At 43.4% G+C, this 22,514-nt stretch overlaps 1 protein-coding gene across 28 annotated transcripts in view; it reads left to right on the top strand.

The window, feature by feature from the left end:
• The window catches only part of arhgap9 (Rho GTPase activating protein 9), a 32,879-nt gene extending 12,099 nt beyond the window's left edge, over positions 1 to 20,780 (top strand). For 3 of the 28 annotated variants that reach the window (XM_078091797.1, XM_078091796.1, XM_078091799.1), the window contains 19 exons: positions 103 to 446; positions 1,138 to 1,336; positions 1,787 to 2,187; positions 4,652 to 4,903; positions 5,645 to 5,737; positions 8,709 to 8,774; positions 10,330 to 10,476; positions 10,657 to 10,755; positions 11,435 to 11,496; positions 11,611 to 11,698; positions 11,859 to 11,954; positions 12,351 to 12,449; positions 12,642 to 12,747; positions 13,150 to 13,269; positions 14,104 to 14,202; positions 15,209 to 15,286; positions 16,345 to 16,479; positions 17,725 to 17,830; positions 19,568 to 20,780. In XM_078091797.1, coding sequence (XP_077947923.1) covers positions 228 to 446; positions 1,138 to 1,336; positions 1,787 to 2,187; positions 4,652 to 4,903; positions 5,645 to 5,737; positions 8,709 to 8,774; positions 10,330 to 10,476; positions 10,657 to 10,755; positions 11,435 to 11,496; positions 11,611 to 11,698; positions 11,859 to 11,954; positions 12,351 to 12,449; positions 12,642 to 12,747; positions 13,150 to 13,269; positions 14,104 to 14,202; positions 15,209 to 15,286; positions 16,345 to 16,479; positions 17,725 to 17,830; positions 19,568 to 19,754 — 2,652 coding nt within the window. In that variant the 5' untranslated portion in view covers positions 103 to 227 and the 3' untranslated portion in view covers positions 19,755 to 20,780. Of the gene's footprint in view, positions 1 to 102; positions 447 to 1,137; positions 1,337 to 1,786; positions 2,230 to 4,651; positions 4,904 to 5,644; positions 5,738 to 8,708; positions 8,775 to 10,329; positions 10,477 to 10,656; positions 10,756 to 11,434; positions 11,497 to 11,610; positions 11,699 to 11,858; positions 11,955 to 12,350; positions 12,450 to 12,641; positions 12,748 to 12,891; positions 13,270 to 14,103; positions 14,203 to 15,208; positions 15,287 to 15,574; positions 15,629 to 16,344; positions 16,480 to 17,724; positions 17,831 to 19,567 lie in introns of all 28 variants that reach the window. The other 25 variants (XM_078091788.1, XM_078091786.1, XM_078091787.1 and 22 more) reach the window with 19 other exon arrangements.
• The last annotated feature ends 1,734 nt before the right edge of the window (positions 20,781 to 22,514 follow it).

The raw sequence follows: 22,514 nt of genomic DNA, 5'->3' as shown, positions 1-22,514 counted from the left end.
TTTGAACCCTCACACACCCAGGTTACATGTTTTCATTGTTCTCTGACAGCCTCAGTAATCTCTCTCCCTCACTTCTCCCCCACCTGTCTATTCTTCCTCCAGTTTCAGAGCATGGCTCGGGCCCGGCTCCAGTCTCAACTTCCCCGTGCTAAACCGGCCAGTACCACCAGTACCGACGAGCAGCGCGATTCCAGGAGAGCTTGCTGAGGAGGTCCGTGCGGAGAGCCATGCTGTCGGGGACTTGGCGGCGTTCGGTGGGGCAGCAGCATGCCGCGGCACCTGTCGTGACCCCCAGGAACGTGACAGTGTGTGGGGTCCCCAGCGGCACGGTGGTCCTGGAGGCCCAGTATGACTACAACTACCGCGGCGCTGACGGGCGGCAGGTCTGCATCAGGGAGGGCGAACGGTTCATCCTCCTGAAAAAGACCAACACTGACTGGTGGCAGGTGAGGATGCGTTGTCCGTCTTGCAGAGGTGGAACCGAAGAACATGGCATCACACACTGTGGGTTCCTGGAGGGAGGTTTCAAAGTTTGGATTTCAAATTAAAACACTGCATCCAATCCCATGAAAAGAACAAGACAAATGATGCGATTAAACATCTGACATAAGTACTCCATTTGTGTCTCTCAGGCCCGAGCCCATTTGTTCTTAAGGCTGTAAGTTCCTAAAAACTTTTTACCAAATGACCCTTTTTTTGTGAGTATTTACGGCAGTGTAGTGCAGTGCATTGAAAACAGTCTTTGTTCATCGTAATTAAGGAACACGTTCAACCGTCACTAATGTTTTCTTTACAGTTTATGAGGGGAATAGGATGTGTCCGTCATTGCTTACACAGGAAATACTGGTCTATTTTGACGAATGACACAACTGGACAGGCAGCGAACAATAATGGCGAGTAGACGGAGTACTTTTTTTGACCCCTTCCGCTGAAAAAAAAACCAAAAGAGCCATTTGGTGTTTTTAAAAACAGGAAGTTGTGGGTTTTCTCGTTGCTTCTGTTCGACGTGACAGGAACTGTGAGGCACTTCTGCCCAGCGTTCAAGCCCCAGCTGTGTTGGTTGACGCTCAGTTGAACTAAGTGGATTCATGTGGAAATAGGAGAAGCATTTGGAAATCCGTTTTCCTTCTTTGACAGGTGCGGCGGATCGGTGCGGCCAGCAAAACGAAGCCGCTGTATGTTCCTGCTACTTATGTGACGGAGGTGCCCATTGCACCGATGCCCTCGCCACAGCGCCTGGTCGCGTCTGCCTCGCTGAACTCCAACCTCACGATACTGCCAAGCGTGTCGCTCTCCCCCAGCCCAAAAGAGACGACCTACAGAGACCATCGTCAAGGTAAAGTGAGAGAGGACGACGGAGGAGACATCTCTGGTGTGTTTCTCCTTCAGGATCGGGCGAGATATGCCACAAATCTTTCATTCTAGATGTAGTTCTTGTCATACCTCCATAACGAGTATATACAGTATATTATGACATTGCACGTATATTCTGTGAATTGTCATTACATTGTAAATCCTATTCTTGTATCCAACTGACAAATGAAAAGCTATTTCTTATTAAAGTTAAGTGCAGAGGGATCAGATTGTACATTGTAGTTTGTAGATGACCTACTTTTGAATCACAAGGCCTTCAAATAGGATTTCATCCCATATAATTCCACTGAAAGACGATAAATTAGAATTGAACTATTTCTTTATTTAGTTCAGGAGTATATACTTTGTTTCTTTTGATTGCAGAGGAAAATATGTTCCTCATTGAAATGTTCAAACTGGCTTCCTCCATCAGGGAACAAACCCATCTTCCACTCCATGGAAAACCTCAACTCCAACAGTGCCTTCCAGGGGCCGCACAACCAAACCAGCAGAGGTGGAGCCCGCTCCACCACCACGCCGCTCTGGTCTGGTTTTACCTTCACGCCCGACCCTCCCACCTCCCCTTCAGGCCACCTCATGGTCCCCGGGTGCCCCGCAGCTTCCACGACGCCACGAAACGCACCGCTCAGCCCCAAGGCGGTCCCCATGATCACTCGGAGCCAGAGCTCCAACAACCTGCCTGAAAACCTGACGGAGAACCCGTACGACGAGGTGGGCGGCGGCCTCGGCAACCGCATGAACCACAGGGTGCCCAAGAAGTCCTGTAGCCAGTGGGACATGGTGGGAGCCTCCTGCAAGAAAAACCATCTGCAGGTAGGGAGAGGCCGGCCCTACGAACCTCCCAAAACAAACATGGTAATGAAACTCTTTATTATTTCTGATTTTCTTTATTAAATCTCAAATCAAGGTTTGAGGAGATGGATGAAAATTGAAAAATGTTCAAACAGAAGTCTTAATCAACTGTTACTTACTTCTTCCATCCCACGTAGCTGGTGTTTGAGGAATTGGGGGATTAGATTCATTTTGACTTCCTCTCACAAGCAAATTCTATAATCTGATGGATCTACAGGTCATGACACCCAAACTGTAACAAACCAGCTGTTAGTTTTTAAAGTAGAAAAGTAGCAAAGTAGAAATTAAGAAACACTATTCAAAATGGTACATAGGGTTTGCCTTTAGATCTTTATGTACTATTTGTACATAGTAGCAGGTTCAAACAAAACGACAAAACTGATTAAAATCCCCAAAAAGACCTTGCGAGATCCCACCACGCGACAGGGGCAGCAGAGGTTGTGTCTGATTTACGTCAATGCCTCCCCGCTGTAATCTTCCTAGAGCAGCAATCAAGTTGGCATTGTGGTGACGTCGGCGCTTCCCTGCATTACATCAGAGGGGATTACACAAGGCGGCGGAGTTGAGAGAAATGCTGAAGGTTATCCGTCACTCGGCTGAGGGAAGCTCCCACAAACGAGTTTCGCCTCCGCCGGAGTGTGTGCGTGTGCGTGCGCCGGTGACTTCCGACTTTGTGCAGCTATGATCTCAGTGGAAATGACAGTGCTCTTGTTTTTTATATTTCTCTTCTCTTCCTGTCCGTTCCTGTGTCTGCCCCTCTGTCTGAAGACCTTCTTCGCTCTGCGCTTTATTACCAGCGAGCAGGGTGATGGCAGCCACATTGAGGTCATAACGACCTGTTTTTTTTCCATCCGGAAAAACTCTCTCACCGTTTATTTCCGTCTAGCCTTTTTTAAGCTCTACCACACTGATGAATGTCAATTAGATTTAGTCGTTGTCCTCCAGGGGGCAGAATACACTCTGAATTTGAAGATTTTTGAAGGTTGTTTTTATGGCAAGTTTGCCCTGGTTTGTCAATACAATACAGGGCCAAGAATGTGTGTACACCTGAATATTATGACAGTTAGTGATAAGAAACCACTATTACATAATCAACAGGTATTAATACACTCCAATGATAGCCTCCATTCTAATAAGATTTGAAAACTGCCTGCAGGGTTTTGTTCCCGTGTCGGCTCCAAGAGCAGTAATGCGGTCGAATACGGACGTCCGCTCAGATAAATCCTCAAGGTGTTGCATGGTTTTGAAGTCTGGGCTCGGTGCAGGTCTGTTTATGAATCTCAGTTTGTGCAACGTGGCATTTTGAACTAGGAAATCTTCAATCTTCACCAAACCGTTAGAAATGGGCCCGTGCCATGATGTTAATTGAGAGTGTGCAAACATTATGAGTTGAATAAACACATACCTCTAATTAGGGTGAGAATATCAAAGATGATAAAGAGGAGGTGGAGGAAGAAGCAGATGTGTAACACACACAGGTGGTTTTAATTTAACCAGTAGTGAACAGTGAGACAGGAAGCTTCAATACACACCACGTCCCCTCAGTCACTATCTGAAACAGCAATATCTTATGTAACAGGGATCAACCAGCTAGCCGGTCAATCAGTTGGTGAATTATGTCTCAACTATATTTTGTGGGGAGATGATCTTCTGTCCATATCTCTCCAAATCATTTCATTGGATTTGTAGATGTCCTCTCTTGTAGCTGTTGCTTTTGTCCACTCTATCCGCGTGATCGCATGCATTTCTTTAAGCTCCGTCTTAATCCAAAGTCTGCCGGGTTATTACATAGTAAAAGGTGGAGGGATTTATTTGTTTTGTCTTTGGGGTTTCTGTCTCTTCTTTACGCACTAAGAGGATGGTTTTGTTCAATGCAATGTAATATTTCTGCACTAATGCACAAACAGAACCGCAAATAATCATACATTCACTCTAGCTAATGTTAGATTAATGCTGGCAATATTCAATGTTGCTCCTACTGTCAGCTATTACCATCAATAGAGCAAAACCAACAAATCATATTTTCAGTTGACAAGTGCAGCAAGTGTAGCCAGAGACTAATAGAGCATATTCTTGTGTTCATCGTAGCAGTAAATATGCAGCGCCGGAGGTTATTGTGAGTCAGTAACACAACCCATCATGCTGCTGCGCTTAATACTCTTTAGCACACTAAATGTGTATTAAGCTGCAGCTGAAAATAGTCCTGGAGTAGCATTTGCTCAAAAGTGCTGCACCCAGCTGTTTTACAGTTTTACCCTAATCTGGATTAAAATGTAGAATATTTGCATCTTTATCCTTTAAGTTGTAGTGAGCAATATTAAACTTACTTCCAATTTTTTTTAAATATTAATAAATGAATTGTAATTTTTCCTCCATGTCCTTGACTTTCCTTGTCCTTTGCACCCTTACTGTTTCTACCTACAAGGTCCCAACAGAATCCTATCTGTCCCGGCTGTCCTGGCAAGAGTCCCCTCTCTACAATGAAACGCAGCCAGACAGGCGTCTGTCGCAGTCAGAGCCCCCCAGCCCGGCACCAGGTCAGCAGCCTCTCCAGGTCATGGACCTGTGGGAGCAGTACTTGGACCTGCCCACGGGGAGATGCTACTACGTCAACAGCATCACCAAGGAGAGGTCCTATAAACCCCCCCGCCGGGCTCGTGGACGTACCTCCAACCAAGTAAAGCACCCAACACAAGTTCATCCCGCCCTACTTGTTACGCCTCCTGAATCGGTCTACTGTTTGGTGTCTTTTCCAATAAATTGCTTCAAATTTAGTAAAGGTTGGCATTTTAGAGCTGGATGAAAGTCTACAGTATATTCTCAAAGGAAAGGACAGCAAAAGGGTCAGAGCGGAGAATAAAATAATCGGCTCATTTATATTCTCACGCAGTTCGAAGGGATCAGCACTAAAATGGACCTTTTCAGTCAAAGAACTTCATAAGACCTAAAGAAGGGCACCCTGACTGATGTATTTTCTCTCCGTGAGGAGACGCACAGCGGGTTGCACACGCAGTGATCACAGGCCTCTACAGCTGGAAGTTAAAGTCTTCAGCAGGGGGGGAGACATGCAACTGAGTGTGACTGGCAGTCACTCTTTTCTCACTTTGGCATGCGGCGCAAAATGTTGCTCAGAGCTGCTTGTTGGGAGATTGTGTTACTTTTTAGAGAGAGGCTAGCTGCACACATGTAGTTGACACATACGTGGGTTTTCTTGGTATTTTAGCAAGTTTTCTGAAATAAAGGAAATAAGTGAACACACATTTGGCGTAATTGCAAACTATTCCTTTAATCTTTTCGTTTGCTCTTTGTTGATTGTGTGTGCGTTCCACGATTCAGTCCATTTGAGGCGGTTTCTACATAATATTACATCTAAACCCTTCCTGTTTCACAGTCTCAGGGTTTATTTCTTTTTCTCCAGCAGGGTGGTCCGGTACAACCTCAGACGTTACCCAGAGAATCCAGCCATCTGTCGCTACCGCTTCATGAAGCTGGCAACGGAACCATGAATAAGGTAGCACTGCTTGAAATTCAGCATCCTTCATAACCTTTTTGTGTGATTTAACAACTAAATGATGAGTGGCATCCTCTACGATGTTAATTTTGATTATGGGATATTTTGAGGGGTGATGAGATGAGAATGGGGATTGCTAGGATTTGCAATTTTTTTCACCATTATCCTTTTTGGTTCTAAATGTATTTACTATGTGCTCTCATGCAACAAAAAAAAAGATGAATAGTGTGTTAACAAACAAGAACAAAGCACACGACAGCATGCAGCTTCTGTCGGGCCCATGCAAATTAATCTATTGTTGGCCTCTATCTGTTACACGCACGCTTTATCTCACGCACGCGCTTTCCAGCCCTGAACTGTCCGCCAGACGAAAGCAGGGAAAATGCTGAAGGGGGATTACATCTCTCTGGTTGCCCCACCTTTGTACTGACCATCTCACTGCCTCATTTATATATTTATTCATAAAATCCTCTCAGATGGTGTTTTTTTTGTTGGGCCGATCGCTGAAGGGAATAACAAGGTAATGCCTTTTGATCTGATGCAGATGAGCCGAAGCCATTAGGGCCACACACAGGAAGGCAGGGGAACCTAAAGCTAAATTTAAACCACTCACTGAAAGTTCTCATCAGCGTTAAACCCCTCTCTGACCTCACAGATGTTGTCGTAGTCAAACTCTTTCATTCATCCCGGTCTTTTTTAGCAAACTTGGTTTTACAACAGCGAGTCACTAATCCACGAGGGAGGAAGCACGAGGGTTATTTCAGGCGGAAGGGTTTGGGGAATTAATGGAACAGCCATTGGCGACCGAAATTAGCCTGAATCAATAACGGGATCAACGTAGTAAAGAGGCGCGAGCTGCGCGATCCAGATTGTCAGAGATAAGCACTTTGCATCGTTGCCTCAATATTGCGTCAGTGTTTCAAATTTAATGTTGCTCATCAAAAAAATACACCCATGATCAAAGCAGCGATTCCCCCATCAAGTGTTTTTGAGAGGCTTTCTGTTGACCTACATGTGTCACTTTTTATTCAGTGGTACATATATTAAACAGGAAATGATATATAATGTACACTGCATGCCACACAAGCTACACACCCAGGTGTTCAAACTCTGAGTGACCCGTATCACTTCTTACCACACATTGATTTCCATTCTAGATTTTTATTTTATTTTGTTTACCCTCCTTGCCTTTTGTGAGTCTGACTACTGAGTACTAGTACATGTTCCCGTATTTCCATTCTACTGATGAGGGAATTTTTACAACTCTGAAAACATTAAATCGTTTACATTATACTCAATCAACAGTAAAACAATTTGTTAAAGTAAAAAACATAAACTATCCTCTATTAACAGATTCTCAAACTAAATACAGTATTGAATATCTGTGGTTCTCAAACTGCTAGCTAGGCAAACACAATTGGTGGCATATTAATGATTAGTGATCACTATTTCGGCTTCTATTGTTTAAAACATGTGATGCAAACCTTGAACACTTCCTAAACTAAGAGCCGGGCACCAGGGGGCCGTAGAGATCTTAAGGTTTGCGTTTTGGGATCTGTCATTTTACGTTTGTTTGACAAAGAGATGTGTTCATCATCCAAAATGTAGCACAATCTAAAAGTGAAAGCAATGCTTTCATTTTCGTTCAAAAGTTTAAGTCCAATTGTATTTTGCTCCTCGGGGACCGTATTATTATTATTTTGTACATTAGCAGGAATGTAACATAAAATGAAGTTTTAAACGTGATGGCACATTCAAAATGTTCAAATCATATGTTCTGAACATAGATCAATAGTATCTCTTTTGACATTGTAGTTTAGGTAAAATTTTACTTAATTTTACTTAATTTGCTGAACTCTTCTGTAAAATGTCCAGATGGTGCATAACATTGGACAGCAAGACAATGAGACAATAGACAACAAGACCAAAAAAACAACAGTGCAAAACAAATGACAATTAACAAATTTAAATCTACAGTATAAAATAGAAGGCCAGGAGGATATAGAATAAAAATGAATCTTTAGTAAGTCTTTAGTAAGTAAACCCCAATGTGGACACTGGTTAACAAGTAAATGTTAGCAAAGTTTTGGTGTAATTGTTCTGAGCGGCCATGCAGGAGACTTCTTGTACTGGCTGTTTAAAGCTGCTTCCCTCTAGAATGGGGAAGTAGAAGCGAGCTGAGATAGGAGGGACCGATAAAAGGTTTTTACGCTTTGCCACGTGAAAATGTGTCACGAAGTGGAACGACAGGCTGCTGAGGACACAAACTAGTGAAAAGCTTTCAGAAACAAGAGCCGGCCTGGATTGTGTTGATCGGTGGAAATGAGCACCTACGCCGTGAGTTCATATTCATTTGTTACGCGATAATATTCGTGTTCTTGGCGTGTTTTTTTTTATTCCACGTCCTAACAAGTGGGGAGTTTCTGTTTTATAACGTGCTGCTTAAGATGTGGAGGTAAAAACACGTTTCATGTGGTTTGATGCTCATACAGTTCACTGACTTGGCTGTTAATCTTAAATAAGCGGCGTTGCTACGGAATTTTACATTGTCACAATACGTTGTTTGAGTGAGAGCACGTTCTATAACCACAAAAACGTTGTTCCTGAGTCAAAGCAGTACCGTGCAGTGTGTGTTACTGAGCAACGGTCTTGACCTTTTTCTTTTCTTTTTTTTTCACCTGGCAGGATGTACAGAATTGTAGTTTTGTTGGCGGTGTGAGCGTCAGCTCAGCCTGATGACTTATCTCAACCCAACACAGCATCCTGTTTTTTTCACACAAATGTGTGCTACTAGTGCTACCAATTTGAACGAAATCTTACCGAGTCCAGAAAGCGAAATATTCCTTGATTAATTAACCATGAAAAGGAGTTTCGTATTAATTTAAAAAAAACAACCGATGAAAAGTAGTGGAAAATAGATTATCTCATGTCCCCGTCTTGGTCTTCCTGTATGTCCTGTCTTGGGTCATAGTTGCCGTCGGATCACCTCTTCGGGACCCACCAGAGGAACACTGGCAGCAGCTGGCAGATAAAACAGGTGAAACTCGTCCGCACTCTTTCATTGCCAGATGGCTGAAGCATTCGCCTTGACTCTCACCTCCTAAAAAACATTAAAAAATGAAAGAGTTAAGTAAAAGAAAAGAACCCTATACCAGTTTTACATATTCTACCTACACGGCAGGGTGCATTTGCTTAACAAAACAAGACAACATACCGCTGTGGTGTGTAATAAAACGTCCTGCAACATGTTATGCTTGCAGATCCATTACCAGAATCAAAAGCAGTATGTTTATATACGAGTATATGAGGATAACATAGACTGCTTTTCTTCCTTTTCTGGTTATTCATTTTGCTAACCTGACTGGGAGGGTAATCCTCATTGTTTTATGAACGCTTAAAGGGCCTTTGAAGGAGGGTATTTTCCTCATGAAAAATCAATGAACCCGAGTCATTACGTTTTGCACAAACTGCATCTCCACTGTATCACTGTAGAATACATTAAAGCATTGCCAGCCATGCTCTTTAGATTCTCGGAGATCAGCGTTTATGCATATTAAGGTGGCGAAACAGCAACTCATGGTGTTAAGAAAAAGTCTGTTAGCCAAGCAGTTCTTAGTGCAACATGTTGCATCACAGTGAGGTGAGGGTGTGCTGGTTGTAAGACCGTTTAAAAGCCTCCTCTTAGCAAAGGAGAAGATTTGGCTCCTCTAATCTGCCTTGCATGAAAAGACTGCAAACATTAGGATGGATATTTAGTCTGATGTTGAAACTAGGTTACAGGGAGAGCGATATGTACTTAATTATGGAAAAGTTGAACCATTCACACTAGTATGTGCACGTGCATGGGATTGCGAAAAAAGCATTTGGAATGTAAAGTAAACAAGCATCGGCCTCTCTGTTCCTCCTGTAAAGTGTTGCTAAACCTGTATACTTCAAGGGGAAGCTGCAGTTTGTCCTCATTTAACTTTGTGTACCATGTTCAGGACATGCACTCTCATGCTTACTGTCAGTGTTTCTGTGCCAGAATGCTTTGTTTGTATTTGCAGATTCTAAAGTAAATGTCATAATGCAGCAATGCTGCTGCTGTATTATTATACTTCTGCAATGAGTGATTGTTTAAAACATCCACCACATCACAATGAAACAATGAAACAAAAAACATTTCCACCTTTTCATGGACATTTTTAAAAGTTTGGAAGAGTTATTGTCTTCCTTGATAATGTTACAGATTTTGCATGCCTGTTTGCATGAATTATAATTGCAGAGTAAATTCAGATTACATGTGTTACCAGGGGCTCATTTTTATAAAAATAGGGGACAGACTGCATGCTCACATTTTCTGTTGCTTATTTGTGATTTGAATCCATGCTGATTTGGCTGCACTCATTTAAGGTCGCTCCAGGAAAGAGCATCACCTAAATACCTGAATGAGTTACTATGATTTATTCATGGTCAGTAGAATTATCCATAAGAAGCCAAATCAGCGCAGACAGGATCCACAGACGTTAAAATACAACGTTGCTGTATTGTCTCCACTGTATTCCCTTGTTCACCCCTGACCGGAACATTGACCCCGACCTTTGACCCTAAAGAGCATGCAGCGCGCCGCCTCCTCTGACACCCTGAGCACAATGGCGTTCAACAATGCCGATGGCCAGCGCCATAGCTCTGCCGCCCTGCATGACGTCGAGCAGCAGCTCAGCCACTCTCAGTCTATGATCCTGCCTGAGAACGGCAAGGTACTGTTGGTACAATCCTCACAGACCTGCAGAGGGAAGAGGAATTGCAGTTAAACTTCCAACACTTTTCATGCAAAACACTGGACATATGCACATATACACATACAGACAAATGAACGCCACTGATGCCGCCCCCCCCCCCCCCCCCCCCCCTCCTCCCCCCTTCCCTCTGTCATCCAGATAGTCCAGCAGTGCAGAGATTCCTCGTGTAATGTGACCAACATCGTTGTGGAGCCTCCATCTCCTGCGAGCTCTCCAGACAGCGATGGCGGCACGCCGGTGAGAAAAACACATTAAAATGCCTTTACTTCATTTGCTCTGGAACTTTAATATTGTAGAGACAGAGAGCTGTGGGCACAAGAGGCATTTTAGTTTACGTGCATTTTTAATTTTAAAACTACTTCTAATGAAAATGAAGAAGAAAATAGAGAACTGTCCACAGCGAGATATTCTGAATAATTAAGGTAATTGCATCTGGAAAAATACGTTGGACCTTCATTTTTATAAATATAATTTACCAATTCTTTAAGCACAGCAAATAAACTAAATCTCAGCTGTGGATATCTCATATCCTACCACAAGCTTTTTCCTTTCTTTAATGTTCTAAACACTGCTATTCCTCAGAGCGTTGCTCACTGTCTTTATGGGCTGTTTTCAACGCTTGCGACTTTAATTCGTCTCTCTTATACCTTACACGGGGCCGTACCGCAGTGGGGGATTGTAGAGCAGCTCCCCTCCTGCTATTTTTTGAATGATGCAACGCTGAAGCTAAATGCGTTTGCTCAGGATGCAGTGTTTCACACAGAGGAAAAGCCATCTGCTGTACATTTAACGTACTGTAACATTTAACGGTCCAAGCCTTTGGTGCATACTTTTAGTGATAGCATTGTCGTGACGTATAAATATCACTGCTTGAATCTGGCAGATTGTGCTTCCAACCCTTTGAATGTGCTCTCAGGAGTTGGAGAAAGCCGGCCTCTTGAACAAAACAAAGATTGCAGAAGGAGGCCGGAAACTGAGGTGAGGCTTCTCTGGCGCTGCTCCCATTAAAGACAAAACAAGTTGAATCAGATTGCCGATCTCTGTAGATATGAATTCCATCTAACATCTCTACATGCGTTTGTTGGTCTGCAGGAAAAATTGGAGCCCCTCCTGGGTGGTGTTGGTCGGGAACAGTCTGGTTTTCTTCAAGGATCCTAAATCACAGACACCTTCCAGCTGGGTAATGGCTCAGACAAACTCGGTTTAATGCCTTTAGTGGAGGCATCATCTTCAGCATGTTGAATTTAGTTCAGTCAGAAAGTGTTAAGGGTCTAATCCGCTAACTAGTAGAACAATGCATGATTTTGGCGTGTGTGCGTACCTGTTTTTTCACCAAACAGAAGCCAGGCAACAGTCGTCCTGAGAGCAGTGTGGATCTAAGAGGAGCAAAGCTGCACTGGGCCGACGACCTGTCCAGCAAGAAAAACGTCTTCAAGGTAAGAAAATGAATTCTCTCCCTTTTTTTCAATTGTTCTGTCTCTCTGTCAGACTGTTGTTCCTGCTGTTGAATGTGGATGATTTGATAGCAGATGTGTAGTTAAACACAATAGTGTTTCTGTTAATCCAAGGGCCTCTTATCAGTGAGGGAAGTGAGAGTGCGAAACTTTTTTTTTTTACACCCCTTGTTGACTCTTCAAACACATTGAGGAAGAGGAAGAGTAAAAAATAAAAATACCGGTAGAATGTGCCAGTTGACTTTTAAGTCACCTATTGTTAAAAGGCATTACATGTCATCATCACACGACATCTGAATGAAACGTGTGAAACAGGAAAAACGCGTTGTGTTTGTGTTTGACATTGTAAAATGTTTTTTTTAAACGTGTGCTGTGCAGCTGAGGACGGTGACGGGCAACGAGTTCCTGCTGCAGTCGGAGACGGGCGCGCTCATCAAAGAGTGGTACAGCACCATCCAGAACGTCATCGACAGGCTGGTGAGACCCACTGCCTCTTCTCTATTAGCGCTTAAATGAATTCCCTTTTGGTCAGAATAGTGTTGTACCTCAGAATAGGTTCACGTTCTCCTCTCCCTAACACCTAACCATAGACTCCTTTCCTTTCTGGTTCTTTTTCTTTTCTGAATTTTACTGTTGATCACAAGTCACAAGGACTTTCACCCTTTCCAGGACCGCGAAAACCCGTTGGACAATGTCCTCCTGTACTCCCTGAGGCGAGCGGGCAGCTTAGAGATCCTGGAACACAGCGGCGACGAAGATGACAGGAGAACGTCGCGTAAGTCGTGAACCCCCCCCGCGACGCCCCTCATCGCTCCACCGACTCCACCTTTGTTCTCGCGGAGTCGGGCCCCGCCCTCCGCCTCAGTTCACTCTCGCTGCATCGTCGTCACTCTTTTTCTTTTCTAAAACTTCCACACAGGTTTCTTGCATCCCTCCATCCTCTCCTCCATCCTCTCCTCCATACAGCCCACTTATATTTTCACGCGGCCCCCGTGGCAAATAATCCCCCCGTCGGTCCTGTCTCACCTCCGACGGCGCCCGGCCCTTCCGCTTTTCATCCTCACCACCATCCCGTCTCATCTGCTCTGTTGCCCCGCCGCAGCCCAACGCCCCGCGCTGACCTCCTCTTCTTCCTCCTCCTCCTCCTCCTCCACCTCCTACCTCCCCCCCCCTGCAGTCCCTCGCTCGGCGTCCAACCTGGAGAACACGGAGAGGAAGAGAGTAAAGACCCGGCTGAAGAAGCTGATCCTAAAGAGACCTCCTCTGCAGGCGCTGCAGGAGAAAGGGCTCATTAAAGGTGAGATCTACTGTGAATGTGAGGTGTCCTCAGTATTACTTTTAGAGTGCACTTCTGCCAATAAAACTAGGCACTGGACTTCCAAATGATCCACTATTATTTTAACACTTATTATACACATCTCAACTAGTTGATATGCTCCATACCACCAAGGTTTTTTTTTTTTTACTCTAATCTGTCATCAAATTCGTCAGCTATCTCCGCGTGAATTCCTTTTTAACTTCTTCTAAAACACTTCCTCTAAAAATGTCTTCATTATTCTCAGCACTACTTTCACAATAACTCTTGACATTATTATTCTGCCGCAACAAAGCAGCATCTTTAAAAAAATAAAAGTAGGAGATTAGGAAGAAGGTAAAAGATAAGAGTAGCACCCTTATAATATATATAACACTTATTGTAAAAATAATTGATGGTAGTAGCGAGGTGACGCAGAGAGAAGCGGAAAAAACAAAGCTTCTCACCCAGAGGTGGAAGGAAGTAGAAGTGGATTTATCATAAAGATGGCTACTCTCAAGTTGTAGTTAATAACATTTTCAAGTGCATTACAGAGATAACACAAAATGAGATGATGGCTCTGGAGTGAAGCTTTTCCCATGATGATTTCTTTTCACACCATAGGATATATAGTACAGCACATGTTGCATTGCATCATCAAGGGTGAGCCGATATTGCTGCTGGGAACATGGAGGTTTCATTCCATCGTGAACAGTAAATCTCTGGATCATTCTTGAGCTTGTAGCTCTTACATCATGCCTCGGCAGAGAGAGAGAGAGAGAGAGAGAGAAAAAAAAACCCTGCGTGTCTGACTGTCCGTCCATCACCACCCTTCAGATCAGGTGTTCGGCTGTCGTCTGGAGATGCTGTGCGAGAGAGAAAAGAGCACCGTCCCTCGCTTCGTCAGGCTTTGCACCGACGCTGTGGAGAAGAGAGGTACGAACTCAGCAAACTCGGAGCACGGCTCCGTGATAATGTGATTCTCAACCTAAAGGGGAGTCGTGAGGAAAACTTTCTTTAGGTTTGTTTTCTGTTCATCTCCGCGGCATAATTCTCTTCACAAACATTTACATCGGCCGACAGAGAGGCTCCTAAAAACAGGCAGAGAGAAAGTCGTGACAGCTGCCAGCCAGAGAGGAGATCTAAATGAGAGAAAATGGAGTTTTTTGGAAACTGCTTAGAAGCAGAGCTGCAAAAACATATTTATTACTGACAAAATAAATCTATGTTTTGAGCAAAAGGGGGTTTGTCTCATTGTTTCAGATTGAGACATTTACAATCAAGTACGGTGAAAACGTATTAAGATGATTCTCATAGTTACAGTTCATATAGGTACTTTGTTTATCAGCATACCGTGTTAATTCAAATAACAAAACAAGCATGTGTGTCCTTAAAGAGATGCTGCTCATGCTAAGGTTTTTATCTAGAAAATAATATGAAACGCTGGCAGAAAAATGGACGTATGGATGTGGAATGAATGATGTGTGTCTCATTCAGGGGCTGTGGAGTTCAAACTCACAGCTCGGATATCAATAATCAATATTTCAAGTTGTGGTGCCTTTGCTAACCAGTGAGGAGAAAGAATTTTATCACGCTCTGAAATGCTGTGAGGAAGTTGGCGTCCCATATTCCTGCAAAACATTACTTTTGACTTTTTTAAAAATGTTTAAATGTGCCAAGATGTGCTTTTGCTTGACTTTATTCACACGCTTTTGGGCACTTATGCAACAAAGCAAACTTCCCAGGCATACTGCATTATTTATGTGCAAAAAAGTAAAACAATTACATCGGCTCTGACCGCCTTGAAATCAGAGGAAATCATCTTAAGTTCATCTTAAATAATGTAATAAATGTCAGTTTAGTTCTAAAAGGAACCTTTTAAAGTGTTAAAGGATGCTCGGACCCAGTGGGGATCTAACCGGCTGCGTGTGGTACGTTGCAGGACTGGACGCTGACGGCATCTACAGAGTTTCAGGGAACCTGGCGGTGATTCAGAAGCTCCGCTTCCTGGTGGACCACGGTGAGGATGTGAAGGGAAACTGCTCCGTGTAGATGATTGATGCTGATGACCTCTGTCCGAATGAGTGACCCCTGGGGAGGAGAGGAGACGAGTGGTAGCAGGTTGCTTTTTTTTTTCCAGGTTTCCCCAAATCAAGTTAAATGTGATGCTCTTTGGTTTCATCCTGATTACGTATGATAATTAGGTACAGGTACACTTGCTCGTCACCTGATCGCTTGTCTCCCACTACTTCATTTTGACAAAGTGGACACGGAGGAAAGCCGTCTGAGTAACTGTTGCTTTTTGCAGAGCGAGCGGTGACTACAGACGGACGTTACATGTTCCCGGCGGAGTTTGTGCAAGGTAGATTCGCACTGACGGGGATGAAAAAACAGACGCTTTTCACGTGTAACTCAGCCTGCTTGTTTTTCGCGCGCCGTACTTGTTTGATGATGATGTCAAAAAAACGTCCCACTCGCAGACGGACACGCAGAGCCGCGGCGCGCACCACCCGACAGTTTGCCGGCTGTGCTTCCATTTGCTTAATGTATGTGCGTCCCTCCGGCCTTTTCTGCTTTTAAGTTTTCTGACGAAATAACACCCGGCAAGCTGTACAGCGGCGTCTCACGCGGCGCTTCGCTGCCACCAAGTGGACGGAACGGAGGATCAGCGAGGATCGACCAGTGTTTCTCATCATTACACACCGCTCTCCTTGACTCTGAGGTCAAATTTCCTTTGTTTCTTGTCACATCTCTAGGATATCTCTATCTATTTGAGAAGCATTGGTCAGGCCTGGACTTTTAAGAAAATGTGTTTGTGTGTTTGCGTGCATTTTGTTTGTGCATTTGTGTCTCCTGTGACGTTCACAGAGCCTTTCTATCTCCCTCTTGCAGCTCCAAGCCTTCATTTTACGGCTCAGCACTAACGTGAATTCCCACCTCTGCTCTCTCGATGTGTTTCGCTAACCAACACTGCGGCTCTTCTTATTTGTCTCCGTTTTCCACATTGCCGAGCCCTCCGTTTACTTCCTCTAACCCTAATCTGTCTTTTCCTCTCTGTCCTCCCGCCGTGTCTCTCAGAGGAGAAGCTGAATTTGGACCAGAGTGAATGGGAGGACATTCATGTCGTCACGGGAGCGTTGAAACTTTTCTTTCGCGAGCTTCCCGAGCCCCTCGTGCCCTTCGGCTTCTTCAACGACATCGTGGAGACAGTCAGTGAGTGACCGCCTCCAGTAAACTGTATCTGAACCCGGCACTTCAAACTGAATTATACTGATCTGATATCAATCCAAGGTTAAATTGAAAAACATCCCCTCGGTTATCAGTTTGCAAAGTTTGTGTGAAATAGAAATAAAACTCTTAATTGGGCCTTTTATTTGATTCTTTTGTTGTAAACGGTAGACAGGAAAGAGAGGAAAGGGGGATAATATGCATGAAAGTGACTCAGGGGGAATGTTGTAATTACACAATCACCATATTTTATCCTCAAGGCCACGAGGATGTCCGCATATGATACTTTAAAATCTCACCTTATTATTTTATCCACTGATGTTTTTGTTTTTTTCACTCAACACCAGGACATACTAGTTTAAAGAGTTCACTTTCATCTTAACTTCAGCTCTTTTACACTATCAAACTGTGTTGAAAGTCATCTTCACTATAGAATATACGGTATTTACAGCACTATTCCACCACTAGAAAATCCCAATTGTACCACATTTACCATAAAATATATATGGACACAGTAAAATAAAATGGTACTTCTCAAAAAGATTACATAGAATTGAATTGAATTGAATTCAAATGAAGAGAATGCGTTCTACACTTAAAGCTTCATTTGTTCACGTTTATTCCATAATCTCCACTCATACACTCTATTCTTTATTTGTCTTCCTGTCAAAATTGCAATGAAATGAATAGTTTCTAACTTTTTAAAATATTTCCAATACACATTGGTTGCTTTAGTGGCTAGTTATGGCATCATAATAAAAATAGCAATAATGTTTTTAATAGTTTTAAAAAACAATGTTGGTCTATTGTATTTCAGAATAAACCAACTCATGTCGCCAAACCTTTCCTTAACTGTATTATTGATTATTTAGCATGACCCATTGTGATACAGCAATGTATCATAATATATTTTACTTATCCCAAAACTAATAATGAGGCATTTAAGAATAAAATTATATTGAGTAAGACAAGTTGCATATCACAAATACACGAAAACAAATGTAAATAAATTCTTTGTTTGAACTCCATTTCTTATCAATCCGTTGGACTATTTTTTTTGATTGCACAGTTTCACATCAAACCACAGTGGGGATTGTCTATAATTGCATGCAGCCGTACCAGATTAGATAGCGGATGCTAATAGAGAACATGTGATATCAGATATCATGCAACGAAATGCAAATGATGACATTTATTGTCGTCTGACACGTCTCTCGCTCTGTGTTGCAGAGATGACCGACCACATGGACAGAGTGGATCGTTTGAAGTGTCTGGTGCTCAACATGCCTCCTCCCAACCACGACACGCTGCAGTTCATGTGCTGCCATCTCAAACGGTGAGTAAGAATCTCCACTGTTTCTAATCTCGGAAACCGGCGCAGTTCATAGAAGCCGAGGATGTAGCAGATATTTCAACTTAAAGTTGAAGTGAACCAGATGCCCCTTGGAGGGGAAACAGAAATCTCTTTGTAAATCTGACCGCGAGAGGGGGTACTTTCCTCGTGTTCATCAGTCACATTCTTTGGCCGCGGCTCTCAAAGTGTGCCAGGGCTGCTGTACCAGGATCACACTGTTGTTAAGTTTGGGTCCCTGTGAAGATGAAAAGGCTGGAGGAAGATGAATGGCGTACGATGTTCTGCGGGCCAGCTCCTTTTACAGTACATAAAATGTGTGTTTTTTACCGCCGATGGTTTTTCCTTCCACTCAGGGGTGAGTGTTCGTGTCCTGAGGCCGATGTTTGTGCCAGGGTGTGGTGGCCTCCATGAATATGTCAACCCTGTGTCTTTCTCTCATTTTCTCCCTGCAGTCGCCCCCCCCCCCCCCAACCCCCCCGCTCTGTTTCTCATTCCATTATCTCCCCTCTCAATCAACCCCATCGCCTCGTCTGTTTCCTTTGCTTCCTCTTAATTTGCTTCCTCCTCTTCTTTTGTATTCTGCCATTGCTCTTCCTTCCCTTTTCCTCCTCTTCCCCCCCCCCTTTCCTCCTTTTTTTTTTTATCCCTCCCTCCCTCCCTTTGCCGTCCCCCCAGGCTCTCCTCCTTGCCTCGATGGTCCCATGGGAGCCTTGTGGTTCGTCTGCTGGAAGGCATAGCAACACCACCGCCGCCACCACTGGAACCTCGCTCCTTTCTCTCCGCCCGCTCCTCTCCCTCTCCCTTTTCCTCCTCTCTTTTTAATGTGGAAGTTTTGAGCAATTGCTTCTGTGGCTTGGTGGGAATGGCATTTTTAGAAAGAATGCCTCATGCTGTGGCTTAAACCCCCAATCTCTCCCTCACACACGCACACACACACACACACACACACACATTAAAACACAACAGCATGCACACAGCCGGTGGATTTAGTCTCTCGTGTGCACAAATATAGACTGTAAAACGCAGATATAGATGCACAGAAAAGATCTCACTGGTGGACGATTGTTCTTTTATTTACTGTCCTGAGGCTTGTGAGAAGTAAGAAGATGTTACGTACTGACTGCTGGAGTGGAGCTGAATGGACAGTGAGCTGTCATCTATGTGGCTTCTGTCCCAAAGATGGATTCAAACAAGAATAAGTCCACACGCCATGCTGGCTTCTCGGAGTGGTGCTTCAGCGTAAGCGCTGATGTCCGCATGCCAACATGCTCACAATGAGTTGTGCGTTTTGTAGCTTTAACGTTCACCACATTGAACATCTTAGTCTGACACTAGCATGCTAACATTTATTATCACGAGCGATTCAAATTCATCCTGAGTGGCATCTGGATGCGTACCAACGTTTCGTGGCAATCCATCCGATAGTTGTTGATCTATTTCCCGCAAAGACCACAAATGTCAACCTCGCAGAGTGGCGCTTGAGGAAATGTCAGAGGACTACAAAAGAGGCTTTAGAATATCATCTGAAGATCATTACAGATTGTGCAAAGACTTTAGGCAACATTTGCTGACATATTTCTGTGTGCCTGTCGTACCTCAAAGCGTGGTGAAATAAACAACCGCAGGCTGCAAAGATACGGAACGTTCGATCCGGAGCCATTATGTTTCTTTTGATTTCATCTTCCGTGTCTCGCTCAATGCGTCCTCATCTCTCCGCAGAGTGTTGGAGCGTTCAGGCACCAACCGAATGACCACCCAGAACATCGGCATCGTGTTCGGGCCAACTTTGATGCGTCCGGAGCGGGACAACGGCAACATGGCGGTGAACATGGTTTACCAGAACCAAGCGGTGGAACTCATCCTCAGCGAGTTTGACCACATCTTTGGAACAAGAGGCCCGTCTTGATCCTTTCGGTCAGACGAGGCGAGGGTGTAGGGTGAGGGTGTGTGTGGGGAGGGGGTTCAAAAGGCTTATCCAGACCCGACAAATTCACAAGTATTGCAGCTTTTGTCCTCTTTGCCTGTTGACTCATGTGGTTTAAAATAAGTTTCACATCAAAAGATAATCACGGGGTAGAACCGGGACAGAAAGCTGCTAATAGTGACATCTGGCCTCCATATAAAGGCACGTTTAAACAATAATAATAATAAAACAAACCGATTTTAGCTGCAGTTCTTGTTTTTCACTGCAGATGTTGGGTGCAGCGTTCTTAACCGCTGGAGCAGACGCCTCCGTGTCATTTTTCCTTGACGTTTGAGACCATCAGGATAAATAAAAGCCATAAAAGTGATTAATGTCCCCCCGACTGGCTGAGTATTAATCAGATATTTGAGGGAGGATGTGTCTTATAACCTGGCACAAAAACAGAACTTTGGCACAACCGTCTCACTGTGAAAACCTATGCACCAGGACTGGACAGATCCCACCTGCAGCGGCAAGCAGAGGATTCTATGAAATATGCAAACGAGCAGGAAGCCAGCCGCACACGGAAAGCAACCGCGTAGCTGCTGAGGTCATACAGTGTTTTGAGGAAGAACTTGTACGTATATTTCAGACTTCAGAGGTAAAGTTCAACGGGGAACTCTTCCATGTCAAAAGCATGATTTCAGTGTCAATAGGGCAACAAATGTTCCCTTTGTACCAAACAGTACGTTTTAGTGCGTGTGGACCTTTGAAGTTTCCCGTAAATTTGGATATGTCTTCCATTTTTATTGGTTCGAACTCCTCAGATAAAGTTAAATAATATGAATGTGTAAATATGTGAACTACTGTCGTTGTCAACTAGTAGCACTTTGCATACAGTGTTTAACCTTAACATTATATATTAGCCAGATTCAAACTGATTCATTTGCTTTTAAATGAACGACGCGTCGTGGCTTGGACCTGATTGTTGAACTCTCCTGCAATAAAATAAAGAATTTCACAAACTGATCGTTCTCACTATTGGTCAGGATGTGTCTGTCGGCTTGTTTGCATGAGAGATAGTAGTGCGTGGAGGTATGTGGAGGTATGTGGGGCAATGTGGGGGTATGTAGGGGTATGTGGGCCCCTGAGGCGCAGTGGGCAGAGGCATTCCCTGTGATTGGTGCAAATGCTGCTTTTAATAACAGAACAAAAGGAACTGGAAGTGCATATGTTTTAAAAATGTGTATTTTCCCCCAAAACCCTCTCAGTCTGTGGCTTTGGTAATTTTATATTGACTGTGGGTTTGGCAAAAGACGAAAAAGAGCACAATAGAGAGACCAGGGGGGAGAGGAGCTCATATATTTAGTTTTATTAGATGTATTTATTTATTTTTATGTTCCTATTATTTCACATCATGTGAGTGATTGAGTAGCGGCTACAACGATGTGTTGCTGATTGATGGGGATTCATCTGAACTTTTAAACATTGTGTCCAAGGTTATCCTTATATTTGATTGGCACCGATTATTTTTTCTACTTAAACAACAACCACATCTATTCATTTGATCTAAATTCTTGTATGAACATGGTGATCACAGTTTATACATGTGTCAGTATGGCAGATTTGGCAATTTCTACTCTTGTAAGTAGAATGTTCCAGAGCCTAAATGTAAAGAAATGACAAAACCCCTCAAAATATCATATTATTTTTATCTCATTCTTGCTTCTAATTGAAGGGATTTCTCTTTCAATTAAGTTGAAATATATCTGCCGTAGCCTTTAGCTCTGTGATGTGTTTTATTTCACTTGGTGCGATGGCGCTAATCACCCCCTAAAATACAATTAGTCCGTTAGGGAAACACTCTAAACACCTCTCCCTTCTAATCAGCAGCATGTTGGCAAGGAAAGTCAAGTTCTATTACTTTGTCTTTTAATGTCGCCCCCTCTTTCTTTCTCCTTTGACCTATTAATCAAACGGGATTTTTAAAAGGCAAGCTGATATTCTTGATTAAATCTAAAACAATGCAAAATAGAAATGATACATGATAAATAGTACACTTAAATGTGCAGGCAAGCATGGACCGATTGAATAGACTGACTCTTTTTTTTTCATCTGTTGTCAGTTATTTACTTTGCCTCAACAGAATTTATTTTTAGTATGTGTAGGTTTTATTAAAAAATCGTGCAAGTAAGGGAATGGGTGAAATGGGATGCATCCAAGTAACTCTTGGGAACTGATTTACATTTCATAGTCCAAACCACTTTAGAAAATCTGCTCTTTATTGTCATTTGCTTGGCAGCTGTATATTAATGAATCAATATGTTTTGTTCTTGCAGGATGAAATACAGCCCGGATGCCACATGGCAAACAACGGGCCTCTTTCTTTCTGTGTGTAGCGGCTTTTATCTTCTTCCACGTTGTTTACAACTTATTTGAGAAAAAAAAAGAGACCCTTCTGGAGTGTTTCTCTCCGCCACCGACATGTGCGCCGTGTTCATTCTTTACACTCTCATTCTCACCAAAACTATGAAACGCTTAGCAACCAATCGTACGACCTGCTGCAAGTGATGCTGCTGTCTTGACTGTGTCCATTTTTGCCAACTGCAAATAAAAGTTTTCAATTGGGCGTCATCTTACTCACGTTCACGATCACCAATTGTTGGTACTTCAGCTGATTCAATGCTGCTGACCCCAAAAGCATCAGATCACCCGTTGATGTTAATTTTACGGGTGAGCCGATTGTTTACTCAATCAATCATC

This window comes from Gasterosteus aculeatus, chromosome 17 (assembly GCF_964276395.1).
Source record: "Gasterosteus aculeatus chromosome 17, fGasAcu3.hap1.1, whole genome shotgun sequence".
Taxonomy (NCBI): domain Eukaryota; kingdom Metazoa; phylum Chordata; class Actinopteri; order Perciformes; family Gasterosteidae; genus Gasterosteus; species Gasterosteus aculeatus.
Note: the sequence above shows the minus strand (reverse complement) of the source record. Positions and strands in the feature narration are given on the sequence as shown.